The sequence below is a fragment of the Trachymyrmex septentrionalis genome, unplaced genomic scaffold (assembly GCF_001594115.1).
Source record: "Trachymyrmex septentrionalis isolate Tsep2-gDNA-1 unplaced genomic scaffold, Tsep1.0 scaffold8, whole genome shotgun sequence".
Taxonomy (NCBI): Eukaryota; Metazoa; Arthropoda; class Insecta; order Hymenoptera; family Formicidae; genus Trachymyrmex; species Trachymyrmex septentrionalis.
In genome coordinates, this window is record NW_017305987.1 from 2,735,138 (window position 1) to 2,747,961 (window position 12,824).

Here is a 12,824-nt window from a genome sequence, read left to right on the forward strand (position 1 = left end):
GGAGAGAAACTCTAGCTTCGCGAAGAAATATGCCACGGACAAGAGTAATTAATCACTTGCGTTGACTATTGTCTTCCCGCTCGCGTATTGTGCCGCCTGAGAAACTGCAGCAATGTCCGTAATTAAACGTGAATCATCCCCTGGGATAAAACACGGCGTTTGCATTTTCATTCTGTCTCATGAGTGCTATAAATTTATTCCGTGCTACTCATTCGCTATTAACCCGCATTCTCTTTCGCATTAAATGCGGTCTATTCTTATTTTATGTTTGTATCACGTGAAAATAGTGTTTATGGCTCTAAAGCGCTATAATGTTTGATTAGAGAATTATAATTAGGTAAACACTAGAAATTTTATATTATTGTACATATGTGTGTGTATATATAATATATATATATTTAGATGAATTAATCCTAGAATGCTATATTATTGAATTATATAGTATCGTCAATAAAGAAATTTTATGTACAGTGAAATAAGTCACTCTTAACTAATGCAATACAAGTTTTTCATATATTTTATTTTTAATAACAAAATATTTATAATTTTGATTTTTATGAATACAGATAATCTAATTATTAATTTAAATAGAAAGAAAGAATAAGTACACTATAAATTCAATTTTCAAATGATATGAAATATGTAATCCAAATTCATATGTGCGTCTTCTCATATGTTTAAATAAAATACATGACAAAATTTAAAAAAAAAGTAAAATCACTTATCACGCTCTTTATTACAAGACTATCCACTAGGAGATCTAAACTGATACATACAAAAAGATAGAATTTTTAAAAACTTTCTCTTTGCTTATCCTTTTAGCTTATAACAGGTTAGACCTCCTAATGAATATTGAAGGCATAGCTCAGCTCTTAATAATCTTGTTTATTTATAAGTTTTACGTATCGATAGCATTCTAGAGTTAATAATACTGTTTAAATCATTTAACAGATTTTACCGTTTTGATAGAATCTTGAAAAAATGTAGTATTACAAATAAAATTGTTTCACAATAATACATAACGCGATTGAATTAACAATTATTTTGTTTTAATAATATATATAACTCAAATAATCCACATAAATCACGAAACAATCACATGATGAACTGAAAGAATTAGGTCATTCTTTGTTACGTGAACGAGCAATTCTCACGGTTCTAATCATGATTCGTTATTCTATTTTCAATTCCAATTCTCACAACTCCGAACACGTACACTAGAGAAACCGCAACATTGATAGTAGCTAAAAAAAAAAACTAATGGCGCCTCCGAAAGCATCCGCTCCGCGCGATCGTGGCGAAACCTTAATTCTTGGCGGTTTCTGCAGGCTTTGTAGGAGGCAACGATTCGAGAGAGACCCCGCCATTAGCGGCGTCGGCGGACAAAGACCTGACAAGTTTATGGCACTTTCGACGGATTTATTTTCCAAGCAGCTGAATCTAAATGTCCGTTTTCGAGAGCGTAACCAATTTTGGAGCCACAAAAATTGTGTCATTATAAGCTTTCCACGAATTTTCACGAGATGAATTCCATATTTTGCTACAAATCGAATACTATGCAAAAGAATTATACAAAATGTTTTAACGAAAAAGAGATGTTAAAAACACGTTCGGAAACTCTAAGTCAATATAGCTATTAAATTAGGTATTATGTTGTTCCTACATAAATTATAATTTAATAAGATTATTATACATGTATTTTTGAAACGCATCTAAAAATATATGTGCTAGTATCGATGATACGTTGTAATATTTATCAGTTAGTAACTATGTCATGCATCGTCGTGCACTTACCCCGTGTTGAACGCTGTACCGACATCGAGCGGCATGTCCGGAGCACAGGCAACGTCCTCCGATATTGATTTCCTTTATTGAATAAAATGCACGTCTCTTATCAGCCTCGCCGTTACGTCGGAGACTTTGAAGACGGAGCCGCACAAATCTGGCCTGAGTAAATTCTTGCAGAGTCGCACTGTGATTCAGAGCCCCGGGTCGACCGTTCACCAAGTGCGTGTGGATCTTTCAAATAAAGAATTCGAATTCCCATTAACAACACATTCTCACAACAATTTCTCTCGTTAAGTAGTTTATAGTATAATATAATATTACCTATTAACAAATATATACGATATTTGAGAGAGAGAGAGAGAGAGAGAGAGAGATTGCAATAATAAAAAATATAATTCGATAATAATTTAATTTCTTATCTACATTCGAAAAATTTGATCCCAAAGTATATTTCTAATTATAATTTTATTGCAAATATATAGTTTTAAAAATAAGAAAGGATCTCTATTTTTATTGCCTAAATATAACATTAATTATATAATTAATTTTAATAGTGAGAAGAAAAGGAAGCAAATAAAATCAGAGCAATGTCTGTACTCTTATGGTACGGTTGTTGAACGATCAGCGACGGTCAATTAGCGTCGGCGGGCGAAACTACTAAATTCCAGAGACATGGGCAAAGAAGTAAATCATCCCCGAATGGCGCCGCGTGCTAAGAATGGAACGGCGAGTTCCATAAACGGAGAGCATACGGTACCTAATAAGGAACAATCGCTTGTATTTAGAATACCAAGCGATCTTTCGTTGATTGCCAAACTTTGTCTTTAATTTTTTTTGTTCATGCTTCCAACAAATCAACAAAGTATCTATGTACGTATTGATTGTTTTTAATATTTGTGCATAACCTCACGAAAAGGACAGTTTTGCTGAAGTATCTACAAATTTAGCTAGATATATATACGACCCAAAAAATAATTTTGTTAGATCATCAAAATAATTATGTAGAACATCCCAACTGGGATTAGAATTTCGAAACTTTTGCAGTATTGCTCTTCATGCTTGAGATGCATTTCTACGTAATTATTTTGACGGTCCAATAGAATTATTCTTATCTTTAAGTCTGTGTGTGTATCTAGTTAAATTTTTTAACAGTTCAGCAAAATCGTTCTTTTCATGCTATTACGTTTCCATTCTCTTTCACTTTCTCATCTTCCTATTTTTATTTGAAGAGATTTCTCCAGAAGCTGCAATACTGCGTAATTTCCAAAATAATATTTATTTACTGGAAAAAATTATTAAACACGTGGAATGAAAAGCAGGCTGATGTCACCTGGTTTTGAATTCTCGGTAACTCAGCTGATAATTAAAGCTTTGGGTGCACGCGGAATTGCGATGAGGGAAGAAACGAAAGAGAGAAACGTTAAGAGGGAATCGATGATACAAAAACAGCGATTCCTACATTCCGGCCATGTATGGCACTACCTGGCCATATAAGGGAGTATCGCGTATGCACCTTCCTTAGGGAGGAAGCTTGGTAGTTTTACGTTTCTACACGCGAGTCGGACATATGGGGAAGAGAAAAGAATAGGCGACCAAAGGAGGATGGAAGTGTATCTCCCGTGGCAAACTCGTTGCACCCGCTGCCGTTTCACAAGAAGAGATGTCTCCGCCACGAAAAAGAGATCCTCATACCTAAAGATTCTCGTCATCAGATGATTACCTTTTATTCCTCGGTCTAGTCGCAAAAGTGTCTTTTAACGATTCGTGCAGGTAGATGGAATAACGGGGGAATAATATTGAAAATTGGTTTCTCGAGTAGTAAGCATATTAAACGCTATTTCACTGAATAATGTTAGCACTATATTGCAAATCTAAATATGAAATAAGTATCTTCACATGCAATTTAATTTTTGTGTAAATATACGTTTAAATGTGTAAATCAATTTTTTGTATGCAGTACATTTACTTATTTTTAATACATCTAAGTTGAAGCATTTATTACAGTTGTTATATAATTAGATTTACAGTGTATTAGCTGTAAAATTAATATGTTTATGTATATTAGAGACATAAAAAAAATAAAGAGTTTCTTCTGTCTAAATAAGAAAATGTTTTTAGTTTTCTCCTAGTTTTTTCTAAAAAGAAAAACTTAAAATGCGGATGTAATACATAAATACACTTTATACTTTACAAGATAAAATAAAAAAATATAAGTTACTAAATAAGCGTGATTATTAAATTATTACACAAAATTAAAAATTTTTAATTACAAATAAACTAAAAAAAGTAATTAAATAATCCGTTAAAAATGAATTATATCCGTTATAAATAAATTATTTCTCAAATAGATGGATCTCAGTTTAGTAAATCTTCATGCATTTAATGGTTAAATAGATGATAACGCGCGTTAATGTAATTATAAGTAATTATGCCTTTCATAGATATAATTGCATATACCGTTTCCTCAATATTCTTACCACAAAGAATTAGAAACGCAGCTAGAATAAAACAAATTGATATACGCGGAAGAAGATAAAGGAAGTCACTTATAAATTTCCAACATAAAGAAACGCATTGCTTGCGGTAAACTTATTCCAGATCCAGATGATAACGAGGTGAATGGTAAATTATCGTCACAAAACAGTGCCAATCGTACATCTCGTGCAAGAATGGCTCGGAATAATAGCAGAAATGTACACTTTCATTTCGTTCTTAATGCATCTCTTCTAATATTCAAGTCGCCATTTACCGTAATGGTTTACTAAAAGAAATTAATTGAGAACTAACGGTGTGTGTGTGTGTGTGTGTGTGTGTGTGTGTGTGTGTGTGTGTGTGTGTGTGTGTATATATATATATACAGTAATTATCCAAGTTACTTCTAAACTTTCATCTACAATAATATTACTTTTAGATATTTAAAATAGACTTTTCATATATATATATAAACGCATCAAAGTATCAATAGTTTTTAAAATATATGATATATACGATCGAAGTATAAGAATTAATTAATCAAATCTGACATGCAGAAATTAAGATATAACAAAAGCTTCAATCAATTATATTCTTGCTAATGAAGTTTTAAGAGATATAATAAAAGAAAAATATTTTTTAATGATATTAAAATTTATAAAATATATTAAAAATGCAATAAAAAAGATTTCGAAACACCCATTATATATATGATCGAGAAAGGCTTGTTTATGTCAAGTGGCGCCTGGTTCGCCGTTTATTAATGATCTTAAGTCGCCTCCGTACTATTACTTAAAAAAAAACTCGAGAGAGAGAGAGAGAGAGAGAGAGAGAGAGAGAGAGAGAGAGAGAGATAGGAGGGACGAAAAACGGGATCTACCGGAAACAAGCGGGCCGGCAACCCCGTTGCCTGTAAAATCAGCTCCCGCTAATCATCCAATCGCGTAATTGCACACGCGCGGCTCCATAAAATCGACGATAATTAACGATGCTGAGTGCGGCCGTGAGGATTTTCGCAAGGACTATTGATAATGACACGGTTAGTCGCGCTCGTAGCGGAACGAATGCTGCGAAAAATGCATCGTACTCGTTGCATCACACATGTTATTAGTATAACTCTTCTTATATTGGTTTAACACTTCCAAAAAAAGAATTTCAAAAGAAGCAACAAGATACAATTGTGAAATAAAGAGTATAAAATAATCTCTTAATTTCTATACGAATAACTTTCTATATTTAACTTTTATCAAGAGAGCGAGCGTGCGAGAATAAAATTATTTTATTGCCGATAAAATAAAGCGCCATTAAAGAAATTACATTGGTAATATCTGACATTTAAATACTAAATCATTGTAATGAATGAGTGAAGGTGAAGACGAATCATTTTCGATGACGATCAGGCACATAAAGGTGCGCCGATTGGCAGCCTGACATTTGTATGCAACAGGTTATTAGAGATAGGTCGTTATGTTACTTTATGGCTAGCAGTTAAAGGGCTCGCGCGAAAAATGCACTTCGACGTGTTTTTAGTAAGGGCTAATTATCCGCGTTTTCAACTCTGGCAACATTCGACGTCGATGAATACGTTGTGTTATTTGCACATGTAGCAACATTTCTGGACCCTTAATGGTAGTTGCAGGTTTTTTATACGTCAGTTGAGTAATTTCTTTCTTTTTCTTGGTTTTGCAATGTTAAACTAATTTATGGGGACAAGTTACAGTTAGCAAGTGCATAAATGTTGCTTGATGTATAATAGTAACTTTATTTTCTACGAAAAAGTGTTCGATTAATTTAATTGTACTTCTATTATTGATTTAATTATATACCTATTAAAATGCAGCAAATGTGTGCGTAAAACTATCAAGAAATTCACTGAAATAAAATAAGATTGGTATTGCAAGACAATGATATTTTTTTCGGGAGGAGCGACTGTAAAAGAAGATAAAATCATGCGTAAAAAAAAGAAGCTGATATATCGGCGGATCACATTTTTCGAGCTTTATGAAACGAGAACCATGTCCTCACCTCGCCGTTCTCCATGGGGGTTTGTCTGGAGTACTGGCTGGTGCATATGACCTCGTCGTCGGTGACGTAAACGGGTTTACCCGCGACAGGCGGTGCCGAATATCTCGTCCAGCATTCCCCATCGCTCGGCGCATAATACTGCCATGGCTGGAAGTTCTCGCCATCCAGAGATCTCTCCAGAATCCAAGCCGCGGGTCTCGGTGAGTTCGCAGACTTCACTATCACGTATTCCACTTGATAGACCTGAAAAAATATAATAACGCCAACTTGAATGCAAAGATGTTGGTAAAAGAAATTATATCGATAGTACAGTTTCCTAATTAATTATTAAATTGTAAAACAACAAAATTAATATAATAATACCTGAAATATTATCACAAATGCTAAAACTTATATATGAAATTATGTGTACGTTAACCTATTATTGCACTAAAGGTGGATCAACAAAAAATTTTGGTGTATATTTACAATAACAAAAAAGAATTATTTCAATCAACCAGAAATTTTGGTATATTTAAGAAAAAATAATTAATTCTTATCAGGTCTAATTTCTAGGGAACAGAGGAATTCTAATTTCAAAGACAAACTGAAGGAATGTACCAAATAATGTTAGAATTTTCAATTAAATTATATTGTAACTAGATTTCTTTTTCAGTAAAAATTAAATATAATAAAGTTTAACACACATAGCGCAATAATATAGAATTTAAGCGTAATTAGTGATTCAAATTTTCGAGATTTATGAAAGTAAAGTTCGTATTCTCTCTGCACCCGCGACTCTTCGTATCATGTCCTCGTTGCAGCCCACTAAGATAAAAATCACGAGCTCAATGCCGGAGGCTGGATTTGCAGGTCTCCCGCGGTTCGTCGGAAACCCCGCCGAGACCAGAATCTCAAATAATTAATTCCAAGCCACGGATTGCGCAAAACTAGTTAGTGCTCGCTCGCGTCCCATCGACGCGACGAATAGAAGAACACAATATCGTTATAATGCGCCACTGCGTCAATCTCTCTATCTTTTCATTTCAATCGATCATTCCAGGAAAAATATCACACCATTCAGAACCGGATATTAAAACTGCTGTCTGCGCTTAAAATGCGTCAACTGCGATTTTGTATGCGGTTTGAGTAGACAAGCGATGAAAATCGGCCGCTACTTGCTATCTTTTGCTTGCCTTATTACCTTTTCATTGTTTGCATGTTAAAAACGCTATGAATCGATAGTTAAGTACTTTATCCATACATTACATACTTTGTGCAGGCCCCGCTATCTCTCGACTATGTCTTGGTATCGCCGGATGTAAATGGTGCAAATTTTAAAATACAATCTAGCGTAGCAAATCGTTAACGGACGCATACGTAGGCGAGTATTACATTACAGGATGCCTCGTTGAATACTAGGTACCTATCGTACATTATTATCTTTACATAACACACGATGTTATATGATATTTTAAATAAGCACTTCTTCAGCTAAATGCTAATACATTTTTAAATACGATGTATATTTTAATTAACCTTCACTGGGAAAGCCATTATAGTGAAGCTAAAATAACATCACATTTAGAGGTAAGCAATATAAAAAAAAAATGTAATGAATTATAACAAATCTTACTCGAGGAAAAACTATAAGATTTTAAAAATATAGACCCCTACTCTCTAAAGATTAATATAGCGGTATTAAAAAAACACTGCGAAAGAAATCTTCGGTTAAAATTAAATAACAAATATAAATCCAAAGTGAAATTAAATACCATAATTCGATTAAAATTTTTTTTTCATTTATGAAGACGTCAAACATTCTAAAACTTTGGCGAGTCCCGAATGTACGAGAGGATGTGCAGTCACATGCATCTCCGACTGCAGTCGTGATTTAACAAGACGGGAGTCCTTCATCCTACTGTCGTTTCACGTCTTTGTCGTTGTCGTTGTCACTGTCGTTGTTCTCGTTGTGTCGTCGTTACTCCGGCATTGTGAGACCGGACCGACGCCCACTTTCGGACCATAAAGACAGATCGCATGTCCGCGATACCGGCTTCGTTTCCTTCTAAGGACTTCGTCCGGAACGGCCGATTCGGAGACCCGTGGAGAAGCCGGCTTCAATTATCCGGCCCTTTTACTTCGTAGACGAGGATACGTGCGGCTCCGTGTGTGAATGTGGGCATTCCGCGATCGCCTTTAGGCATTAGAGAATCGTTACATCGGCGATCGAGAAGTAATCTTTAATTTGTGCGACCAATGGCCTTGCTGTATAAATTATACGACGTATTGACGTGACGGGCAGCATTAACGAGGATGTAGCCGTCTCGTTTAGCATGTGAAATGTGTGAACATATATATGGCAGCATTGAGGTATATATCGCTGCAGGGGAATACGTTTTGCGCATCAACATTGTTATGACAGGAGCAAGGAAAAAGGGAAAGCGTTACGAGGCAGTCTCTTCCCGTGTCTTCCCTGCCTTTTACCAACTAAATATTTGCGTTGGCCGCACATGCTCCTCCGGTTTCCAGTTGCCTTCGGCATCACGTGCCTCGTCATATGGGGTAGGTCATAAGCAAACCACGTATGCATTACTGGCTCAAGGTTGCCCTCTTCCGATCCTCGAGGTTGGATATTCCACGCGGACGGTGCATACGTGAACTGCAGAGTTTATCGCACCAGCACACGACAGAATTATTGAAGGATAAGGTGTGTTTAAACGAACGACCGCATGCGTGTCTGACAGGCTACGAAATAAACGTCGTTTATTTTATGGACTACCATTCAAGGAGAATGAACAAAAACTAGAAGTTAAATCTGGAAACACAAATGAAGTTTTTGCTACTACATGTGTTTATATTCTCGCTTTAATTTAATGTATCTTCGCATTCTCATATTTCCTAAATACGATAAACAAAAAATTATTTGGGCACAATAAATTATATCTTTTAGGAATTCATATGTATGATAAAAATATAACTTTTATAACGTCTTTTCTCAAACTTAAAGATTGAAATGGATAATTAACTCTCCGTATACAATCTGGGTCTTTCTGGAACATGCGAAATTTTACTGTCAAATTTCTCCAAAATAAAGGCTGGTGGAGTCTGATTTTCTTATTGAGTTATACATTTTTAACAATTTCTTATTTTTACTGAAATTCCTTTTTTTTTATTAAATATAGGTTTTAACACATAAGTAAAAAGATTCAAATTGCAGACGGAGGATTAATTAAACTTCATTTTATAATCTTTCTGTAAATTTATGTTTCACATATTATCACGAAAGATATAGTTTATTTTTTAATTATCATATTTTGTATTCATTTTCAGGAGCGATATTATCGCGTGAGAGCTTGTCGATACTTTACAGATCGTGTTAAGGTGTTCCAGGACGGAATACTTGATTCAAGGGATCCGTTTACGTTCAGTGGAATTAACGCATGTAAATACTAGAGGCGGGATTGGATAGCTTTGGATGAAGGCACGTCGAGGGCCGTACTTGACGTACGCACCTTGCTTCGACCTTCCGATATATCCAATGGCGTAGACATCGCAGTCACGCTATAAAAATTACTAAGATTTGCTGAATTGCACAATTAAGAAATAATTTTGCTTCAATACAAAATTGCAAGCTTTTACAATCTAGTAATAATTTGCGTCAACAAAATTGTTGTCCTGTATGATTATATTTTAATCTATATTTTAATCTAAGTCTATTTCACACTTGATATTTCTAATTGAGCAGACAACTGACTCCAATTAATTAATGTAAAAAGTAATAAAAATAATTTTCCATTATTGCATTCAATATTAATCCCTTCAGACTCTGTATACGTAATAAACATCAAATTTAAAGAAATTACCCGTTAAAATTATTTAATTTTATCGACAATCATTTAAGATCAGATGTACATAATATGCATATGGAAAAACAGTCAAAATTAAAAAAAAAATGAGTTGTTTAGTATAAATTACTTATTAAAATGCGTTTGAATTAAATTAAAAAAATTTTGTTAACATTCCAATAAAATCAGCTCTGAAGGGATTAAATCGAATCGCAGTATTATGCTCTTTTCATATCGAACTATGGGCACTGACAATGCCATTTTAGGAGTACCATGATTTCTTTCGCGAAAATGAAAAGTGGTCGCGCTCGATCTCGCGCTCGGTATCCAAGAAACATGAATTGTGTTTTGCTTTCGTGGTCTCCGTGGGGAATTCTCGAAGTACCGTCCATGGTGACACTGGCGCGAGAAATGCAACGGACGGCTCCCACGATCACGGACGATGGCTTCTTTCGACGTTAAACGCATCCACAACCTTGTAAGGATGCACCTGGTATTAGCATCGGATGACAGAAATGGCTTTATAGCTATAAAGATGCGTACAAAGATAGTCGAAAATCTAAAGGATCAATGTCCTTTCTTTAGATAACGCGATCAAAAAATGAATCAAAGTAAAAAAATATATACATATAATACATTAAACATAACAATGCTTTTATGTATAAATTTTGCACAACGCTGATTCTTAAAGTAGTAAGTTAGTCCGTAATAAAAAAGAAACGGAAAACAATCAGTTATTTAGCTTCCATTATAAAGAGTACATTTTTTAAATCTCTTCTTTAATTTAAATATTATTAGAATATTATTAAAATATTATTCGAAAAAAATGTTAATTATTACTTCGTTTCTTAATTTAGACTGTCAATTATATGATACTATCTATTCCTATAAGATCGCCGCAACAAATCAAATACTTTCACGTATAATCATACGGTCGATCACTCTTGACTGCTTCCCAAGAAAAGGCTTTACCAGAATTACTAACCAGTTAACTCGGACGAAGAAGAGCAGATATCATCGAACGCGAGATTGTGAACGACTCGCTGAGGTGTGGAAGTGGCAGAAGAAACTAAGGAGTCAGTATCGTAAATAGATCTCCCACGACTCGTAGCTGTTATCCGCGACAGGATCTCGAAGGAGAAGCGATCTCAGTGCTTACTCTCATTCGCGCGCGTCTACAACCGCGTTTTACAGTTTCACGCTCGCCAGCAACAATGAGCGATGTATGTTGACCATCGTTAGTGCGATCCGCGATAATAAACGAGCTGTGTAATCTCGGAATGACTTGAGATATCGCGATTAATAGCGGATTAATAACGGAAGATAAGAAAGGAAATGTGAAATTTTGTGATAATCAACAATTTATTGATGGTTTAAGCGACTGTATGTCGCTTAGTTTAATCCATCGATAAATCGATGTTCTGTTATTTAGTAAAGGTAACAAATTACTCTCTAAAACTTTTAGAGTGAATCTCAAGAAACTCTCTCTTAAAGAAAAATTGAAAATTAAGCCTCTCTTTTGTAAGACCGGCTCAATTTTCATCTTTAGAGTAAAATTCCACTTCAAAGAATTAATATATAGCTCATTTGCTACAACAACATAACTCAAAAATTGTCATTTTTTTTAGTTGTTTGCAAAAAAAAGAATGAAAATACACAAAAAAAGAAAAAGAAAAAACATACTTTTATTCCTCTACAATCAATTATTGCAACAAAAATTGTATTTTAAAATTAATATTACATTTTTTTATAGTTCAAAATATTAATATTATAATTTCCTAAAAAAAATTTATTTTTTGAATTGTGCCGATGTTGCAGCGAATGAATAATATATATATAATTTTTTAATTGAAAGATAAAAAAGGATAAAAGCAATAGAATCTAAATTTTGATACTAGTACTCTTCGAACGTTGAACTTAAGCAATAAGTTAAACTCTATCTGGAAGTTACAAAAAAGATCAATATATTATATGTTAAGTAATATAACATAATACATGTATAATTACATTAAGAGAAAGTTAAAGCAGTGTTGAAGAAACTTATGAAGGACACATTGTAAATTCAGCAACAAACAAAGAGTTGCCACATGTTCACTCACATTGTGAACAAAAGTCGCTTGTCGTCGTGAAGATTCTCACAAAGTAAGGTGCTCCAGCACCCCTTTATGGGCGCGACCAACGGGGGACCCCCTTCTTGACCGAGGCTAAGGGGCATCACTAATAAATTGGCATTGCACGCTATCTCGCCAGGTCCGTAAATGGGGTGCACCAAGAGAGGAATACACCAGCAAGAAAATTTACCGAACGGCCGGTTTCCGAAGCCATTAAGGCTCGAAGTATCTGTACCTCGTTTCGTCTGAGCTTTCTTCGGGACCGAACAAGCAACGAAGAAATATCTGTTGTTATTAGAAATCTTACGAGTTCTTTCTCGCTGTCTTTTCTTGCGGAAGCAAGTATTAACGATTTACACACGCGACGTCATTCGTACCTCTTGTCTTATTTGAAAAATTAAATAACAGAAAACGAAAGTACTCGTCGCTTATAGCGTGATGTGATAAGTGACATGCTAAATAGAATGCGTACTAAACACATAAAAAAATACACAAAATCTGGGCTTAGTGAAGAAAATATTTTGACAAAGAAACACAAAAATGTATATATAAATGTAAATTTTTTTTTTCAAAAAGAGTATCGCAAGTATAAGTTCTATTA

At 34.4% G+C, this 12,824-nt stretch overlaps 1 protein-coding gene across 1 annotated transcript in view; it reads right to left on the reverse strand.

The window, feature by feature from the left end:
- Window positions 1-12,824, reverse strand: part of LOC108754477 (laminin subunit alpha-1) — a 169,339-nt gene that overhangs the window by 110,298 nt on the left and 46,217 nt on the right. Inside the window, exons 3-4 of the mRNA XM_018496769.1 lie at window positions 6,286-6,528; window positions 1,795-2,019 (exon numbers count right to left, since the gene is read on the reverse strand). Of these exons, the coding sequence (XP_018352271.1) occupies window positions 1,795-2,019; window positions 6,286-6,528 (468 nt within the window). The remainder of the gene's footprint in view (window positions 1-1,794; window positions 2,020-6,285; window positions 6,529-12,824) is intronic.